At 40.6% G+C, this 21581-nt stretch overlaps 1 protein-coding gene across 1 annotated transcript in view; it reads right to left on the bottom strand.

Annotated features, from left to right (window-relative positions):
• Window positions 1-21581, bottom strand: part of oprl1 (opiate receptor-like 1) — a 96693-nt gene that overhangs the window by 22299 nt on the left and 52813 nt on the right. The window contains exons 3-4 of the mRNA XM_057829501.1: window positions 7679-7766; window positions 5398-5580 (exon numbers count right to left, since the gene is read on the bottom strand). Of these exons, the coding sequence (XP_057685484.1) occupies window positions 5398-5580; window positions 7679-7766 (271 nt within the window). The remainder of the gene's footprint in view (window positions 1-5397; window positions 5581-7678; window positions 7767-21581) is intronic.

Raw genomic sequence — 21581 nt, forward strand, 5'->3', positions numbered from 1 at the left:
ATAATTTTTCCCGATCATATACATTTTGGCAATGCATTAAGAAAAAAATGAATAAAACTCAGATGAATATATACATTCAACATACAGTACATAAGTACTGTATTTGTTTATTATGACAATAAATCCTCAAGATGGCATTTACATTATTAACATTCTTTCTGTGAGAGGGATCCACGGATAGAAACACTTGTAATTCTTAAGCATTTGTATATTGTGACTAAATATTGCCATCTAGTGTATTTGTTGAGCTTTCAGTAAATGATACTGTAGCCATTTAACTTCTGCCCAAATGCATGATGGGAAGTGCAACCATGACTGTGCGTTGTGGTACCAATTGATATATCTTCTCTGCGTTGGGAAATAATATAGGGTGTTAAGAAAAAGATCAACAACTACCCTTTCTTCCCCACATTGCTTCCCACGATTATTCTAATCGTTGGGAGAGGGATTGTAAGGTTTTAGCCATTTAAAAAAGGCTCCAAAGGCTGCCAAAATTCTCTCTACTCATTTTATCCTGCCTATTAGCTCTATATGCTGTATGGGTAAAATGGCGCCATTATAGTTTGAACGCGACAATGCGTGAGTGGGTCGTGCAGCGCATGCGTTAATTGCGTTAAATATTGTAACGTGATAAATGTAAAAATATTAATTCTCGCCGTTAACGCGATACATTTTATAACCCTGCCTTAAGCTTAAACTAAAGCCTCTGGAAGAGTGTAACACATTATGTCTGTAACGTTAAATACAATTGGAGAACGATTTAATTAAAAAATGCATATATATTAAAAAAAGGCATGTTTAGATATTTAAGATATTTTTTTGCCGATTCCGATACTTTGAAAATGACGTGATCTGACCCGATCGATCGGGATGCCGAGACATCTCTAATTCAAATACATATAAACCTATCTGGTCGGGAACAAAAGCACAACAACTTAGCCTAAGTAATAATGGAGGAGGATTAGGGCCAGTGAAAATAAAAAAGATTGGTCTAAATTCTTACTTTGAAGTCAAAATTATGACTTTAAAGACCTTCTGAGAATAATTCTGTCGGGGTTTCTGACACTTTCACTTTCTGACTTTAAAGTCAGCATTCTGATGCTATTCTCAGAATTCTTACTACAAAGTCAGAATTTCCACTTCATTCTAAAAATTCTGAAGTGAAATTTGTAACTGTTTTTTTTTCATTGGCCCTAATCCTCTTCCATAAAATATAGCCTAGTGCTTTGATAGGTGGGGGAAAAACGGGTAACGAAGGTGCAATATTTCGGTGCAACATTTAAACGTTTATGAAATATACAGTAGCTTTGATTACAACAGGTTGGTAATAAGTGCAAAGTTTCAAGCTAAGCAAGTATTGAACCTGTTGGATTGAACCTGTATTTTCAGAAACTCAATGAATAACTTGAATATCAATGCCCCACCAGTATGCAGGATGGTAGCAAGTCAAGCCGGTCGCGGCAGCGATCTCAGAGACATGCTGGTCAGTTTCAGCATAGAAGAAAAACACATAATGCGTAACATGGAAGTAGTATTTGGTACGGCTTTTATTTTAAAGTTGGTGCACAACTGCAGCAACGTTACTTTTTGCTAATGTCTATTACGTGAGTGCCCGACGTGTTTCAAAAAAGTAAATGTGAAGCCTCGGATATGAATAACCGATTCCTAGCCTCACGTAGGCTGGTGCAAAGCCCGACGGTTATGGCCCCCCCGGTGGCCGAAAATGTCATTGCATCTAATCGACTTTCCTACATTTGAATTTAAAATGAAGACTTTGCCGGTAAAATGTTGTCTATAAAAGTTGCAAAGCAATAAAAAAACAAAAATGAACAAAATGACAAAAAAAAAAAAAATAATAATAATTGTAATGGGTCAAAATTATATTTCGAACAGATCATATGACTAGCACCTTAGAGACGGTCATTTGCTTTGCTTAGCCAAAACCACCTGAGGACAGAGGAGGCAAGATGGATATATGTAACTTTTTTAAACCTAAGCTTTCAAAAGCCACAACAACTATTAGGCAAGAACCAAGGAATGAAGATATGAACCATGAAATACCGGAGAGCACTGCCAAAATGGTGAGTGGAGTTTCAGTTTGCCTCACTAAAGACCTTAATTGTATAACAAAGCCACCACCGGGCGTACCATCCCCAATGGATGACGATTTTGGCCAAAAACATAGCTGTCCTAAGTAGGGATGGGAATATATAGGATTTTTGCGATTCCGATTCCATTATCGATATTGCTTAACGATTCGATTCTTTATCGATTCGACTCTTATCTCTTATCGATCGAAAAAGAACAAACGTTTTGATTGGCATCGAGTTTTTTTAATCGGAAGTCACAACCTTACAAACTCACAACAAGGTCACAAGAGGCCCAAACCCTCAATATTAACTGTGGCAATAAATGGCAAATGCACAAGAATGTTTAACATTTTACTGAAACATTTTTCTAATAGAAATAAAAAATATTGGTATATATTCGCATATAGGTCTTTGGTCTGCCGTTAGCAGTATGTGTTAAACTTGTAGGGTTCCCCAAACGTTTTCCAGTGAGGGCCGCATAACTTTTCCCTTCTCTGATGAGGGGCCGGGGTCAGTTTGTAACAGAAAAAGTGTGACGATTGCAGGAGTGCCTAAATGTAAAAAATTATTGTTTTTCAGAAAGCCACAATCAAATAACCCTTTCTGGAAATTTCACGGAACAAAAGTAAATAAAATAAAAATAATAATATAATATAATAATAATTAATATTAATAACACTATTAATCAAATAGATAATAACCAAATAACCGTCTCTGAGTTCTTCACAGAAAAAGGCCAGAAAATAAATAACACTATTGAGAAAAAATATATATATTCAAAATGCTCTCCGGTATTGTTCAGGGGGCCGGACCAAATGTAGGGGCGGGCCGTATTCGGCCCGCGGGCCGTAGTTTGGGGACCCCCTGTTAAAGTGTATTTACCAGTATATTGAAATGCATGCCTTTTAGTTTTAATGGTGTTTTCACGCTCAAGTGGGGGCGCCCTTGCGCGTCCTCACGCGAAGAAGAACGCGCTCACGTGAAGAAGAGCGCTCTTACACGCGAAGAAGAAATGCCGCATCCAAGCGAGTGAGCGAGTTAGTGAGAGAGGGAAGCACTGCTACGACCCTACGTTCTTTGTTAATGCTTGTAAAATATCTACAGAGGCAACGCCTGTATGTATCATCTTTTGTGTTGTTGTTGTGTGTTTCCACTCGCGATCGGACACTTAAATCCAGTTGTGTAGATGTTTGAACGATGTGCTAATGCTAGCGAACGCATGCTAACTGTGTTGTTATTACTGAATTAGCACCTAATCATCGCTGATTTACGTTGATGCAAACCTGTTTGTTATTGGGGACGAAATTGATTTGTTTCATTTCTATTTTTAGTTTCACTCTTCAAGTGATGGTTGAATAAAGTCAGCAAATTATACCAACGTCTTCTGTATCGTCATTTCGGAGTTTAGCTAGCTGTATAGCTGTCTCGGTGAAGACAGTGCAGTCTATTCCCTCCCGATGCAGTTATCTCCACCTTGCAATGATTGCAAGTTGTTTTGTTGTAATTTTTCCTTGTGAAGTGAAGACACTCTTTCGATCGTTTGAACCTACGTGCTGTCATTGTTATGTTTACGGCTGCAATGGTCGTGCTTCGTGCTAAACCATCGTAACCTTTCATTTTCACCCTCTTTCCTGGTGAAGTGTAGCCAAACTTTGGAGCGGGTGGTTCATGGCGCCATGCTAGTATGATGCGTTTGGACAACAAAACTCACGACGCAATATGCGTCTTCAGGACTCGTTAAAGGGATCGTTAAGGCTTTTTCATTGTGATGTCGAGGCCTCGAAACACTAGGAACCGGTTCCGAATTGGAATCGGATTTCGATTCCCATCCCTAGTCCTAAACAGCCTGATTTAGAATTCCCCTAAAAAATGATGGTAAACAAACAAACATACAAAAAAACAAAGGCTAAATTTTAACGTATTATTATGAATATTACTGGCTGGAATATTCAGACAAAAAGGATGCAGCATCTACTTCCCCACTAGGTAAGACAGAATGATGCTCACACACACAGCTTGGATGCCCGTATGTACGAGCCAAGGCTAAGCTACTACTACTATACTTAAGTGCGCCTTATAGCCTTAAAAATATATTAGTTTACAAATAGCTTGGCAGAAGGCTCAATTACAATTATCTAAAAGCCCAATGAAGCCAACTCCCATTCGATGATAAGCATCCATATGGCGGAAAACACTCAGGTGTCTTGAAGTTCCGCTCTGAAACCCCCAATTTGGCCAGATTTCAAAATTTTCCGATATGCATGTGTGATACATCATTGGAAAGCTTAAAATCTCAATTTTCTGGGGGAAGAAAAATTTTGAACAGGAGGGCATTTAAAAAAAAAAAAAAAAAAAGTTTTTAGGACAGCAAAACCCTATCTGGAGGTGAGCGCACGCGAGAACAGAATTACAGACGCCACGACTTTAACGAGATATTATCACGTACTTACCTTGTTTCGATCCCAAAACTCCATGTAGCATGTATCACTGAGTGTCAAGACACAGCTGTGAATGGCCACAGCTGGATTTTTGGGGGATTTTATTGGTGAAACATGGTAATATAACAAGGGTCGCGATGTAGAAATCGCAGACATCAAGGAGTGGTCGAGATTTTCTTTTTCATATATTTACCCTTTTAAAAGTTTTTTTTCATTTTTCTTTGTTTGGATCCATTATCTATCATCCAACATATCGGAGAAAATGCAGCACTAACAAAAAAAGTACAATTAAGCGATAGTTATGAGGTAGATATCCGTGACTTTTTTACAGACGCCTTTTTTTCATTGTTACGGAATTTGTTTAAAAGTTTAAATATGCGAGTGAATAATTTTTTAAAGTCGTTTTTTTTTTTTTTAACGAAATATTAGACATCAATTGATCATCCGAAGCTAAAAATGACAGACATTTTGAATAAGAAATATAATGAATTACCTTCGTTTTATGGCAGGGTTGAAACAAAAGCGGTTGCGCGGCGTCTGTAAACGGGGGTTTCCAGGGTAAAACGGCAAGTTAAAAATAGTTCGGGGGCTTAATGCGCCATGAATCTGCATATAGCAGCATATAGACATATTGCTCTATCAAACACAACAGTTGTTTTGGCTTAAAATGCGGCAGTTTCTTTTAAAGAGGAGTGCAAGAGCAGAAACTGCTTTTTCACTCTTTTCTGTGTTTTCCGCCATATCTAAACTAGCTTACATGCGACAGGGGACAAAAAAAAAATGCTGTGAAAATATGGTTCTTCAGACTCAGAGTCAAATTTGTATTTTGCATACATTCTGCTAAATGGTGTGCTCAGTGCATGTTGTACCTTGGCCTTGTGAGGTGTCCTCATGTCCAGAGCTTTGACAGGGTGGCAGACAGCCACATACCTGTCTATGCTCAACACTGTCAGCGTGAAGATGCTGGTGAACATGTTGTAGTAGTCGATGGATATTACCGCCTTGCACAGGGCATTTCCAAACGGCCAAAAGCCCAGGAACACGTCAGTTCCCTGGAAACAATCCCAAATAAAACAATAAGCTAATGGAGCTCCTCTTTACAATCTAGTGTTTCCATCGAGAGATCATAATTCAGTGAAGTGGAGCGTGAAACCACTTCACCTTTGTCTGGAGCTGTTAATTGATCCTTCCGCTGATTAGACTTCATTTGCACATTAATTAAAAATGTAAATAATCATTTGGCCTTGATGGCTTTTGAGAAATTATAGATCGAGGTCACTTGTATGTTTGTCTTCGTTAGTGAGATTGCACAAACAAGCTGTTAGATAAATGTAGTACCGTATTTTTCGGACTATAAGTCGCAGTTTTTTTTTCCATAGTTTGACAGTCTTATACTCTGGAGCGACTTATGTGTGATTATTTTCGGTCAGGTTGGGCCGACTTCTCTCTCGCTAACTTTTTAAAAAATAAATAAATATTCATATATTTATACTAAAACGATGTATGGCTGTTAAATAAATTTGGATAAAACAGATAAGGCGCTGCCTGCGTACATGACTGCAGTGGACCCGCTCTCTTTTTAATCTTCCCCTCCCATCCATTACATTTTTGACCTAGTATTTCCTTCTCGATATGGAGCAGCTATAGGAGTGAAAAACAAACTAAAGACAGGGGAATTGAAACGCAAACAACTGCGGAAGGAGTGGGACATGGAAAGGATTTAAATTGATTGTTGAAAATGCTATACGGAAACCTGTGTCGGCTTCGCTGAATGTAAACGAATGTGGCGCTTTTATTCTCATACGAGAAATATATTTAACAAACTTTTCCAGAGTTATTTCGTTGTGTAAATGCATTTATAAGGATCATGAAAATGTGTAGACTATTTAAACATTGAGAAAAATTGGGGGGGGTTTCTGCCAACTCGAGGAGATTAAAATAAATGTCAAATCCACTATCCGCCTGTTAGAACAGGCACGCAAATATAAAAGATATAAATGTTTATTGAATATCCATCTTACAGTCTTGTTTAACTGGGAGAATTTGTTACAAAAGACAGGCTTTAATTTCTTATCATTTTGCATGTATGCACCGACATCGTCGCAAAGTGATCACACAAAATGAAACCACGCATCGCATCCATGCATTACCTCCTTCTCCTGAGTCCTCACAGATAAAACTTTTTTTTTTTTTTTCAACGCTCATGCCTGGAAATAAAACATAAAATTTCGGGTTTTTTCGGGCTCGGGCAAGCAAATCAAGTTAATTGATCGGGCTCGGGCCACGTCGGGCTTTAATACCCGCAGGCCGGTCGGTCGGGCTGGAATTTTTAGGCCCGATCTAACTTCTAGCGTCATGTAACGTTAGCATACCGTACACCTATTCAGTCTGTTGTCCTCTATTGTATTTTAAATTGACTTTCAAGATGACATGTCGGTTCTTGGTGCTGGATTCTATCAAATAAATTTCCCCCAAAAAAGCGACTTATACTCCGGTGCGACTTATATATGTTTTTTTCCTTTTCATTGCACATTTTTTGGCTGGTGCGACTTATACTCAGGTGCGACTTATAGTTCGAAAAATACGGTATTAGTTATAGAGTTGTCCAAAATATGTACGGTACATGTAACCGACTATATTATGCTTTAAAATGTAAATGTTATAATACGTGCGCAGTCCATATTTCAACGAACTGAAACAGAAACATCGTGACATAAAATGTATTTAATCCAACAATAAGTGCGATGGAAATTACTGCATTGTTCATTCATTATCTTAACAGACCTAAACACACAATTTGTAATTCTACGTGTTAAATGTTTAGTTTGACTGTAATTAACTGTAATCAACTACTTATCATCAGGTCTTTTTTTTTTTTTTTTAATTTCATATTATCAAAATGATGAATTACCAGAATTATCATGCTAATAAAAAGCATAATGTAAATATTGTATATCTCATATGAATAATGAATATCATGCTGTGACTTTCGTACTGTGTCTTGATAATTTGTCTGTAAAAGTAAGAATTAAAGACTATTTTAATTGTTTTTATGTGTTGTTTATTTGTTGACAAGAATCTTTATTTTACTTAAAACAAAACACACACACACACACACACACACACACAAATAATTTGTGCTGTGCTGACCTGGAATGGTAAAGTGGCGAGGATTAAAGAGTCGGCCAGAGCCAGGTTGAAGATGTAGATGTTGGTGGCTGTCTTCATTTTAGTGTATCTATGGAGAAACACACATATGCACACAATTAAGATTTATCTGCATGACAAACAGCAGCATGGTGGTTGTGCTCAATTAAAATGCACAAAGGCACTCTGCTGTTTGAAGTGAGGAGGTTAGGTGGGCTGGGTTGTGGGGCAACGTTATCAGACATTGCAGCATCAGAATTCATTTAAAATGTCACTCTGAACAGACTGGTCTTGGCATCACTAGACATAATTGGACCTATTCAAGTGTTAGTGATACAAATGATGGAACAACCAACTGCTGAATCATAGTTTTGTTCAAATTCATATCTACAAACTGAGGATTGGCATGTAAACTGGGATGAGTGGATGGTTCTTGTGAAATGGCTGTTCTGGACCACTTTCGAGGCATTAATCACACACATCTTTGGTGTAAAGTTCACCAACGTAGACATTTATTTCCCGAACTGGTTTTACTGTATGATGCTGGGAAGGACAGTTTCGCATTTGGGAAAAATTTAGGATAATAAACTTGTTATTTTGATTGTTGTCAGAGAATAAGGGTTAGGGGTCAGGGTGGGAAGTTGGACTTAAAACATGTCATGAATTTAAACGTCTCCAGTCAGATCTACGACCTGACACGAGATATGGAAACCAGAAAACCTGACTTTTTTCTTCTTTTTAATTTCCCACTTCCACTCATTGAGTCATTTATTCTCATAAAGGAACCAGATCTGCTAACTCGCTAACTTGGAACCTACAGGCAACAATAAGTCAATAAGTGCCAGTGATTTTCCCCTCTTTTCCTGCCTAAGCTGCATCGTATAGCTCCAAAGCCACCCAGCACGCTATTAATCAGGCATGAGACAAGAAATTAAAATTCAGCTTTACAGGATCATTGTGTTTTTGGCAGCCCTTTTAATTTTCGTCTCAGTCTTTGTCTTTTAGATTCAAATGTTGCTTTGTCTTAGTCATATTTTGGTAATTTCAAAATGTGTCTGTCTTCCTCTAGTTTTAGTTGACAAAATCTCATACATATTTTGTTTAGTTTTAGTCGGCGATTACTCAAATTGTTTTTGTCTGTAAATATAAAAAGTCTTAGTCCAAAAATAAATACATTAAAAAAATAATAATAATTTGGGATAAAGACTGACAGACGAGTACATATTGTAAGGACGACGCTGACTTCGTGATGAATTCACTCAGCAGGAAAACAGTACATTATTCTCAATTAAATCATCAGACCTGGACGCCAGGAACTGTAAAAAAGTTGTCCGAGAGTTGAATGCGATGCTCGCCACGCTGAATGCTAAATCTAACGTGAACGCTATGTTACTGCTATGAGTTACATTTGGTGTGTGATGATCAGTCAGCATAGACTTTTAAGGGCTAGAGCAACATCTTGCCGATATAAGAAAACAAATCTTACCATGTGTTTCAAAACAAGCAAGATGCAGCACAGCTTAACTCGAAGCTCATCCTAACATTGGTGAGGATGGGGAATTGGGGTGGCACAGCACATCACACATGAGTGACACAACCCAAACACTGCTCCAATGCAGGCTGATGTACTACATGTAAAGTAAGAAAATGTCATGCATTGTGAACATATTACAGAAACTGTCACTTATTTTGTCTCGTCCTCTCATCAGCCGAAAACTGGCTTTACTTTCATTATGTTTAAGGGGCTGTTTAAATGGTGACTCTCTGAGAAGACGAAAAATTTAATGTTTGCATTTATATGGTTCCTTCTCCATTCAAACAATGTCGCAATTCCACATGAAAACGATGTAGTATTCATGCCAGGCCCTAGGAGGCAGTGCAGATTTACAAGGCGACAGCGAATGATGCACTTAGACCTCCTCAGCCCGGAAGACAACATGCCCGGATTGCCCGCCCACTCCGAGCTATAGCATTTTTTGTTGTTCAAAAAGGCACAAAAATTGAAACAGTTAACATATTTACATTAAAAATATTATAAAAACAGTACATTAAAGCCGACTTTCAGCCATATTTGCTGTTTTTAATGTTTAGTAGCACCGCTGCGCACGCCCAATGTGACGTGTACGAGTGCTGACGATATCGGCGCGGTGCCGCGCCACGGGAACTTTTGATATGCATGCGCAGCAAACCCCCCCCCAATCCCCCGCAATCGAATTCTTCCACTTTGGAGGCAGGATTCTAAGGTTTGCATCTTTGCCTTCCATTTTCGCCGACACCATACAAACGCAAGGCCACTCCGCAACACAGTCATTGCATCTTCGTGTCGCCATGTCGCCATGTAAACTGCCCCGACGTCTCCCAAGATATTTTTTTAGCTTATCATCGTCATGAAAAAAAAAAAAGTTTTTCAATGAAATATCTTCGTTCTTGACATCGTTGACGAAAACAGTATTGATCCCTAGAATATACCTACCAAATTTCATTTGGATCTTTCAATGAATAGCGGACACTTCGTGTCCTCACTAAGAATAACAAAAATGCGAGTGAGATCTGGAGCCCATCCTCTGTCATATTTGTATTGAGAGCTCAGAAATTAATGAAACAGATCAACAACCTTCCTATTGCTGTAACTGCTTTAATATTATTTCATAAATTAAGCCATAACTTTCCTTTCTTTGCGGTTGCTGCTGAACTTTAAAGTTCATGACACCATCCCTTCTCCAACTAGCATATAAACTTTCCCCAATTAGAAGTTCCTGTATTGCACCTTTCCGAGTCTATCTGTCCTCTGCGTTTCCTGCACTCTCCATTAAAGATGGAGGGAAGGAAAAGGATGAAAGGAATCTGCAATCTGATGACTCTTTCATCCGGCGTGCTGTTCGCTTTCAAATATTAATCATCACTTTGAATTATTCACACGCCACAGTCAGCACTGTGTTGGCTCTTCACAGCAAGAATGGAAAATATACTGTCAGAGGTTCTGTCAACTTTATTCACACACACATGTCAGAGTGACACTTCCTGCTTTGAATATGTTGCCATTTTTATTTTGTTTGCTGTGCTTAACTTTGGTTGTTTTAGTGTTGCCGTTAATTTTAGCGGATGTTTTGTTTTTGTTGCATGTGTTTTATCGATTGGACTTAATTATTGGCAGCTGTCAAAAACGAGAACTTAAATGACCCCCCCCCCCCCCCCCCATTACCCGTGATTGGTTAGTGCTCCTTTATAAGGACAAATACACGCAGGCCAGGACTGACGCGCATAGGCGGATCTACTATTCAGGCGAAATAGGGGATCGCCTTAGGCCCCCAACCATTGAGGGGCCCCCAACCAGCTGCCCTTGCCCCAACGAGCAAGAGCTTGGGCCACAGGAGCCAGCAGCACCCCCCAACTATTCGTCATGTATAATTATGTCAGCATACCATACAAACAAATAACAAAACAAAAAAGAAAGCCATTTGAATGCTGCATTTATATTATCTCTTCCCCACACACAAGCACTACAATGGACTGTTCCACGACGACGGACTGAGTATCAGTCGCTTAGCTTCATTTAGCACCGCTTAGCTTCGTTTAGCTCCATTTAGCATCGCTTAGCGCCGCTGTTCGTTAGCTTTACTTAGGTCTCCTGCATTTTTCACGCCACTAAGCTCGTAATTTTTCCAGCTCACTTGCTACTTTGCACGTCGGCTATCGTTTATTTTGAACACATGAGCAAACGTGCTCTCCATGAGAGCCAAAGTGCAGTGAGGGAGAAGTTGAGAACAGGCCACTAATGCCTCTTTTAACTTTCTTCTTCTTCACACCGAACATAAAATACACGACAGCACACCCTGTGGTGAAACACAGCAGTACAGTTCCAATCAGTCATACAATAACACTCAAGAGCTGGTTAAAAGCATTTGCTAACGAGAAAAAAAAACATCTTTTAGTGACACCGCAAGCAATGATGAAGAATGTTTTTTTACGGAGTGTAAAGCTTTCGGTTAGCGGTTTAGCGAACGTACTTCCGGTGAACATTTCAAAATAAAAGCATGTCATGTTCGTCATATAAATAGCGATTTCTGGAGTTAATCCCACATACTTCAGAATTAATATTATAATATGTTGAGTAAATACTACAGAATACAGATTCTACACTAAGAATAGCTTTCAAATGACACTCCTTATGACAAATATGATTGGCATTGAATAATTATTATAATTATTATACTACTATTATATATAGTAGTATACTATAATAATATTGCTAGAATTTTTTTTAAAGAATTGTTTTGAATAATGTTGGAAAGGCAAAGTCAGTGTTCTGAATCTGTTTACTTTCCATTCTTTTGCACTACTAAATGCTATCAGCATTTAACCTCATTGTTTATTTGTGATTAATTATTGTTATTTACATGATTATTTGTACTTTGATAAAGAATTTAAGTGTTCCAAAATGGTTTTGTTAATTAATAAGCATCAACAAAAATGTCATTGCTAAATTAGTAAACAAAAGAAAATTATTAGATTAGTCGACTAATCGTAAAACTAGTCGGCTGACTAATCAGGAGAAAATCTGTCGTTCAGGACAGACCTCAGACCTTGTGTACCGGAACATACAGTATTTCCTCCACTCTTCTCACATTTTTAACCCCTGACCCATGAAGAGGGCCCTGGATATGTTCGCCTTAGGCCCCGAAATTGCCAAGTCTGCCACTGCCGACGTGAAAACGCACGCACGAAAGGATCGGAATGGCTAGGAGGCAATCCGGCGTAGGTGCGACCACAGAAGGAAGCGGCAGAGCAGTGCGAGGACGTGGAAAGAAAGAGACTTGATCAACGCCTCTACCCAGCTAAGTAAAGGGACGTGATCAAGCAAAGCGCATCAGCGCCTAATTCGTACCATTATTGTGGCGATTGCGTTGCTAAAGGCGTGCTTCCTCTCTAAGACGCAGTCACCATCAAGAGGAGGCGGCAGAGCAGCACGATGACGTGAAAATAGGGACATAATCGACGCGTCGTGACCAAGCAAAGCGCAGCAGCGTATCGTCCGTACTAGTATTGTGGCGATCACGTGGCTAAGAGCGTTCGTCCCCCCCTAGGCCGCAGCCACAACCAGGAGAAGGAGGAGCGGCGGCAAGGGACGCCACGGGTCGCGAGGAGAGACACCGCATGATTACCCCCTTTCTCGGTCTGGCCCAAAAAATGTTTTATCAATGATCATCAAGCACTGGTTTGGATCATTTTAACGAATTGAGTTGAAACTTTTTAGTTTTCCAATTCCCTAATTGTGTGAGTTTCTAACGGTGGAAACAAACAAAAAAACGTTGGCATAAAAAGAATCTTCACACACTGGTGTGACACACACAAATATACAAACACATATATATATATATATATATATATATATATATATATATATTTCACTCACTGGCCACTTTATTAGGTACACCATGCTAGTAACGGGTTGGACCCCCTTTTGCCGTCAGAACTGCCTCAATTCATCGTGACATAGATTCAACAAGGTGCTGGAAGCATTCCTCAGAGAGTTTGGTCCATATTGACATGATGGCATCACACAGTTTGTGCAGATTTGTCGGCTGCACATCCATGATGCGAATCTCCCGTTCCACCACATCCCAAAGATCCTCTATTGGATTGAGATCTGGTGACTGCAGAGGCCATTTGAGTACAGTGAACTCATTGTCATGTTCAAGAAACCAGTCTGAGATGATTCCAGCTTTATGACATGGCGCATTATCCTGCTGAAAAAAGCCATCAGAAGTTCGGTACATTGTGGTCATACAGGGATGGACATGGTCAGCAAAAATACTCAGGTAGGCTGTGGCGTTCCAACGATGCTCAATTGGTACCAAGGGGCCCAAAGAGTGCCAAGAAAATATTCCCCACACTATTCCCCACACCATTACACCACCACCACCAGCCTGAACCGTTTATACAAGGCAGGATGGATCCATGCTTTCATGTTGTTGACGCCAAATTCTGACCCTACCATCCGAATGTCGCAGCAGAAATCGAGACTCATCAGACCAGGCAACGTTTTTCCAATCTTCTATTGTCCAATTTCGATGAGCTTGTGCAAATTGTAGCCTCAGTTTACTGTTCTTAGCTGAAAGGAGTGGCACCCGGCGTGGTCTTCTGCTGCTGTAGCCCATCTGCCTCAAAGTTCGACGTACTGTGCGTTCAGAGATGCTCTTCTGCCTACCTTGGTTGTAACTGGTGGTTATTTGAGTCACTGTTGCCTTTCTATCAGCTCGAACCAGTCTGGCCATTCTCCTCTGACCTCTGGCATCAACAAGGCATTTCTGCCCACAGAACTGCCGCTCACTGGATATTTTTTCTTTTTCGGACCAGTCTCTGTAAACCCTAGAGATGGTTGTGCGTGAAAATCCCAGTAGATCAGCAGTTTCTGAAAAAGTCAGACCAGCCCTTCTGGCACCATCAACCATGCCACGTTCAAAGTCACTCAAACCACCTTTCTTCCCCATTCTGATGCTCGGTTTGAACTGCAGGAGATTGTCTTAAACCATGTCTACATGTCTAAATGCACTGAGTTGCAGCCATGTGATTGGCGGATTAGAAATTAAGTGTTAACGAGCAGTTGGACAGGTGTACCTAATAAAGTGCCAGGTGAGTATACATACACACAAACACACACACACATATATATATACAGTATATATATATTAGGGCTGTCAAATTAAGGCTTTTTGTGCTGTCCAACAGCGAACTCTTGTGGTCGCTTTGCGACATGGTTTATTATTTTCTTCTTTTCTTTCTTCATTATGGCTGCACGACAGCTCGGGCTGATAATGTTGTGCTTATATGATCCTTGGACAAGATTTGTCTGTAATTATGTTTTTTGTAAAGAATGTACATATTATGTTAGTAAGCAAAATGTTATATTCTTTGTATGAGACGCTTTTTGTTTATGTTTAGTGAACCTGTATAGCGTGCTAAGCTAACGTTGTTGCTAATGCAATGCTTGTGTACTTTTATTTTGTAGTTTTACGACGGTCTAAAGAGGACAATGGTTTGAGGCCATTTTATTAATAAATCAGATGAAAAAGGAAGAAGTCTAATTATTAAGGCGTCGTTCACTAGCTGTCTAGCTTTGGAAAAAGTAGACGCTTCGGAGTGAGGACAGCATAGACAGATTTAAATGACAGTAGAGTGAAATGCCCACTACTGTCCTTATGTACCGTATGTTGAATGTATATATCCATCTTGTGTCTTATCTTTCCATTCCAACAATTTATTCTACAGAATATATATATAATTTACAGAAAAATATGGCATATTTTATAGATGGTTTGAATTGCGATTAATTATGGGGTACCGAGCCCCTTGGTAAGGGCTGTTCGGTCCCTGTACGACCGGTGTCAGAGTCTGGTCCGCATTGCCGGCAGTAAGTCGAATTCGTTCCCAGTGAGGATTGGACTCCGCCAAGGCTGCCCTTTGTCACCGATTCTGTTCATAATTTTTATGGACAGAATTTCTAGGCGCAGCCGAAGCGTTGAGGGTGTCCGGTTTGGTGGCCTCAGCATTTCATCTCTGCTTTTTGCAGATGATGTGGTGCTGTTGGCTTAATCAAGCCGTGACCTCCAACTCTCACTGGGGCGGTTCGCAGCCGAGTGTGAAGCAGCTGGGATGAAGATCAGCACCTCCAAATCCGAGACCATGGTCCTCAGCCGGAAAAGGGTGGCATGCCCTCTCCGGGTCGGGGATGAGATCCTGCCCCAAGTGGAGGAGTTCAAGTATCTTGGGGTCTTGTTCACGAGTGAGGGTAGGAGGGAGCGGGAGATTGACAGGAGGATCGGTGCAGCGTCTGCAGTGATGCGGACTCTGCACCGGTCCGTTGTGGTGAAGAAGGAGCAGAGCCAAAAGGCGAAGCTCTTGATTTACCGGTCGATCTACGTTCCTACCCTCACCTATGGTCACGAGCTGTGGGTCGTGACCGAAAGAACAAGATCCCGGATACAAGCCGCCGAAATGAGTTTCCTCCGCAGGGTGTCCGGGCTCTCTCTTAGAGATAGGGTGAGAAGCTCGGTCATCCGGGAGGGGCTTGGTGTCGAGCCGCTACTCCTCCGCGTTGAGAGGAGCCAGTTGAGGTGGCACGGGCATCTGGTTCGAATGCCTCCTGGACGCCTCCCTGGAGAGGTGTTCCGGGCATGTCCCACCGGCGGGAGGCCCCAGGGTCGACCCAGGACACGCTGGAGAGACTATGTCGCTCGGCTGGCCTGGGAACGCCTTGGAATCCCGCCGGAGAAGCTGGCTGAAGAGGCTGGGGAGAGGGAAGTCTGGGCTTCCCTGCTAAAGCTTCTGCCCCCGCGACCCGACCCGGAATAAGCGGAAGATAATGGATGGATGGATATATACAGTGCCTTGCAAAAGTATTCGGCCCCCTTGAACCTTGCAACCTTTTGCCACATTTCAGGCTTCAAACATAAAGATATAAAATTTTAATTTTTTGTCAAGAATCAACAACAAGTGGGACACAATCGTGAAGTGGAACAAAATTTATTGGATAATTTAAACTTTTTTAACAAATAAAAAACTGAAAAGTGGGGCGTGCAATATTATTCGGCCCCCTTGCGTTAATACTTTGTAGCGCCACCTTTTGCTCCAATTACAGCTGCAAGTCGCTTGGGGTATGTTTCTATCAGTTTTGCACACCGAGAGACTGACATTCTTGCCCATTCTTCCTTGCAAAACAGCTCGAGCTCAGTGAGGTTGGATGGAGAGTGTTTGTGAACAGCAGTCTTCAGCTCTTTCCACAGATTCTCGATTTGATTCAGGTCTGGACTTTGACTTGGCCATTCTAACACCTGGATACCTTTATTTTTGAACCATTCCATTGTTGATTTGGCTTTATGTTTTGGATCATTGTCCTGTTGGAAGATAAATCTCCGTCCCAGTCTCAGGTCTTTTGCAATACCAACAGGTTTTCTTCCAGAATGTTCCTGTATTTGGCTGCATCCATCTTCCCGTCAATTTTAACCATCTTCCCTGTCCCTGCTGAAGAAAAGCAGGCCCAAACCATGATGCTGCCACCACCATGTTTGACAGTGGGGATGGTGTGTTCAGGGTGAAGAGCTGTGTTGCTTTTACGCCAAACATATCGTTTTGCATTGTGGCCAAAAAGTTCAATTTTGGTTTCATCTGACCAGAGCACCTTCTTCCACATGTTTGGTGTGTCTCCCAGGTGGCTTGTGGCAAACTTTAAACGAGACTTTTTATGGATATCTTTGAGAAATGGCTTTCTTCTTGCCACTCTTCCATAAAGGCCAGATTTGTGCAGTGTACGACTGATTGTTGTCCTATGGACAGACTCTCCCACCTCAGCTGTAGATCTCTGCAGTTCATCCAGAGTGATCATGGGCCTCTTGGCTGCATCTCTGATCAGTTTTCTCCTTGTTTGAGAAGAAAGTTTGGAAGGACGGCCGGGTCTTGGTAGATTTGCAGTTGTCTGATGCTCCTTCCATTTCAATATGATGGCTTGCACAGTGCTCCTTGAGATGTTTAAAGCTTGGGAAATCTTTTTGTATCCAAATCCGGCTTTAAACTTCTCCACAACAGTATCTCGGACCTGCCTGGTGTGTTCCTTGGTTTTCATAATGCTCTCTGCACTTTAAACAGAACCCTGAGACTATCACAGAGCAGGTGCATTTATACGGAGACTTGATTACACACATTTGGATTCTATTTATCATCATCGGTCATTTAGGACAACATTGGATCATTCAGAGATCCTCACTGAACTTCTGGAGTGAGTTTGCTGCACTGAAAGTAAAGGGGCCGAATAATATTGCACGCCCCACTTTTCAGTTTTTTATTTGTTAAAAAAGTTTAAATTATCCAATAAATGTTGTTCCACTTCACGATTGTGTCCCACTTGTTGTTGATTCTTGACAAAAAAATTAAATTTCATATCTTGATGTTTGAAGCCTGAAATGTGGCGAAAGGTTGCAAGATTCAAGGGGGCCGAATACTTTTGCAAGGCACTGTATGTATATATACTGCCCACAAAAATTAAAGGAGCAAAATGTACCTTTAATTTTTGTGAGCAGTGTATATACTGCACTGCAGTGAGGAGCACGTCTGCTGTACAATTAAGGTCTCCCACATGCCAAAAAACATTAAAGAGGTTAATTAAAGACTCTAAATTGTCGGTAAGTGTGAACATTAGCGTGAATGGTTGTGTATTTGTCCCCTGTAGATGACTGGCAACAAATTCAGAATTTACTTAACCTACAGCACACTCATCGTTCCAGGGAGGATATTGAGAATGGAAGTGTCATTTTCTTTCAAACATAATATTGTCCAAACTAACCGTTGTAATTGTTAATTAAAACAATGCAAAGGTATATTCTTTAGCATATTATCTAGTGGCTGGAAAAAATATAAAACCAAGACTGTGTACTTCCATAATTTTACGAAGCAAAATAAAGTAGACAGTTACCAAGGCCCTTTTATTGAATGCATGAACGCTTGTACTTCTTCACATCTCACAATCACATAAAGTGCACACATGGAACAGATGGAAGTTTCAGGTGAGTTATGGTCAGGTTTATTACAATCTCCCACAACACAATCATCCAGACAGGTACACTGGAATGGAAAATCCATGAATTGATTTGAAAAGTTGGCACCACAAAGTTGTCGAAATCTTATTTTGCAATTGTCTTGATGTCAGAAGCCAAGTTTCATTTGGTAGCAATACAAATATACTGTAAATCTAAAATCCCATTGACAGGTATTTGAAGCATATATTGCTGTCAAATGTCATAAAATCCAATTGTCATTTTGTTTTATTTGTATGACCTGTCCATATGAAGAAGATGCCAATAAAGCTGACTTTGACTTCTCTTATTTGGGGGAGATTGGAGTGAGTTGTGCCAGATTTTATTTATAAGTATCTTTAAAGCAAGAGGGTGACTGAAACCCTCAGAGTGAAATGTGTAATTCAGTTCCTATAATATTTATAATAATATAATGTGACACACCCTTGGGAACAATAACATTGGCTCCTAAATCAACAGACTGAGCACTTTTTAAGAATACAGAAAAACAACTGTAAACCTCCAAACTAGGCTGCAAAGTCATTACATGACAAACAACATTGACAATAAAGACTATTCTATTCTATTCTATTCTATTCTATTCTATTCTATTCTATTCTATTCTATTCTATTCTATTCTATTCTATTCTATTCAAAATAACATTCAAAATGAACACTTTATTCATTACAGTCTACACTTTCATCATCCCACTTGCGATTGCTGGAGAGGAATATAAACTTGTGCTGCTTTCTTGCTGGACCACCAAGTTTTTGTGGTGTGGATAACATTTTGAGTACATCACCTTTTGGGATGACTCCTTAATTTTCTTTAAATGTGAAGATGGGATTTCCATCCACAGACCTGTCATGTCTTGGGTTAAGTCCTGTCAAATATGTGCCCTAGTGTGTCTTGTCATTGTGATTACCCATTGATTTCATCTTTTGTGGCTTGCTCCTTGTGTCTTGACGAATCCGCTGCCTCTTGTATAACCCACCTGTGCCTCATTGGCTCCTTTCTTGGACCACCAGGTTTTTGTGATGTGGGTAACATTTTGAGTATATCGCCTCTTGGGATGACTGCTTTAATTTTTTAAAAGTGAAGATAGACTTTCTATCCATAAACCTGTCATGCCTAGGGATGGGAATCAAGAACCAGTTCTTATAGAGAACCGGTTCCGTATGTTCTGATTCCATGGAATCGTTTGGCATTTTATCTAACGATTCTCTTATCGGTTCTAACCAGCACGATTTGCGTTTTGAAATGTACGCATGTTACACACGTTCGATTGGGTAAGCACGGCGACATAATTACCCATGGGGAGACTTCTCATCAAGTGTAACCTGGAGAGAGACGTTGCCGAGCGAATTTGCATTGACTTTTACAGGCCAGGTCATTATTCATGAGGCTACTCAAAGAAATGGCGATTTTTTACAAAAAAGTATAATAATGGGTCTATCGTATTTCTCGTCGGATATTCTATAAGAAAAAAATAACATATAGTATGCATCCTAAATAATCCTAAATGATTTATTAGCAATTTTAATACACCTGTTAGAAAGATTCCATGGGTATGCGGTCATTCTCATAGCAACCAGTCAGTTAGTTCCTGTTATTGTCCTACGTCATGCGCGCTGCGTATTCTGGGACCGATAATAGGCATAAGGTGCACATTTCAAGCAGAGGACGGCCACCTGTTTGAGGAAGTATTAATCTGTGTGCGTCCATGAACAAATGTAAATATTTCCTCTTCATGCCATAAAGTTCTTATGATAAGTTAGAGCCGTTATCAGCGCGACCGTTTCGTGTTTTTACTGTTATCTCGGCTGGTTGCTCCCGCTCGTTCTTGCTGCGTCGAGGAGAGCGTTGTTTACATTATATTCGCATTGCAGATTTGTGTTAAGAGGGAATGTGTTAGTTTAGCATCTTAAGATGAGGTTGTACATCCATATGAGTGTAAAGTGCTTAGTTTTCGCCACTTTTATGGCCAAGATGACCGCACGTGCATGCAGCGTGCTTCCAGGTTGTGCACGCGCGCTCGCACCCCCCTACCTTTGTGTCATTATAATATGACGAGTCATGTATGTGCCGCCTGAGTGGTTAGCACGTATGCCTCACAGTTCTGAGATCAAGGGCTTCGGCATTCCTTTGTGGAGTTTGCATGTTCTCCCCGTGCCTGCGTGGGTTTCCTCCGGGAACTCCGGTTTCCTCCCACATCCCAAAAACATGCATGGTAGGCTGATTGAACACTCTAAATTGTCCGTAGGTATGAGTGTGTGCGTGAATGGTTGTATGTCTCCTTGTGCCCTGCGATTGGCTGGCAACCAGTTCAGGGTGTCCCCTGCCTACTGTCCGAAGTTAGCTGGGATAGGCTCCAGCACCTCCGCGACCCTCGTGAGGAAAAAGCGGCATGGAAAATGAATGAATTAATGAATGAATGAGTCATGTATGTGTGCTATTGACTGCTTTACAGTCAATTTGCATTGCTTATTGCATCAGCACTAATATGATGTAATTTTGTTTTCTTTCAGAACCACACATATACCCACAGATTCCAGTATTCTTCCACACACATACAAATACATCTTTCCACGCATGCTCTCATCTGCTTGTTAAGTGATTGTCATATCAAGTGCCTTTGCCTGTATACAGTTGTGCCTGTTGCCAAGATGGATTAAAAGTGCCAAGGACCGACTCCACTCTCAGCTCCTTGTGTTCTAGCCGACACTCGGAGGCAAATGAACCATAAAACATATTGAACCCAGAACCTCATACAGTCCATTAGTCCATATTAGAATCGATAAGGGAATCGAATCGTCAAGCAATATCGATAATGGAATCGGAATCGTAAAAATCTTATCAATTCCAATCCCTAGTCATGCCTTGAGTTATGTCCTCTCAATTTTGTGCCCAAGTGTGTCTTGTCATTGTGATTACCCATTGATTTCACCTGTTGTGGCTTGCTCCTTGTGTCTTGACCAATCCGCTGTCTCTTGAATCACCCACCTGTGCCTCATTGTCTTGTTACCTCTTGTCTGTATTTAAGATCCCCATGTGCTGTCTGTTCTTGTTGCGTCATTCTGTTCTCATCTCATGTGTCCATGCTCCCATTGTGCCTGTATCCCACAGTAAGCTTCATACCCAGTCTTTTGTTTGAATTTGGTTTGTACATTGCTTTTTGGGGCTTTTTTTGCAGTAATCTGAATGATCTCCCATATTCCAACAGGTTTTTACCGGAAAACTTCACAATGACAGCAGACAATTGTTTGTCACCATAATCACTCTGGAGATCTGAACTGTAATAACAGGTAGTATCTAAGGATGTCCCAATCCGATCATGTGA

Source organism: Corythoichthys intestinalis, chromosome 2, assembly GCF_030265065.1.
Source record: "Corythoichthys intestinalis isolate RoL2023-P3 chromosome 2, ASM3026506v1, whole genome shotgun sequence".
Taxonomy (NCBI): Eukaryota; Metazoa; Chordata; class Actinopteri; order Syngnathiformes; family Syngnathidae; genus Corythoichthys; species Corythoichthys intestinalis.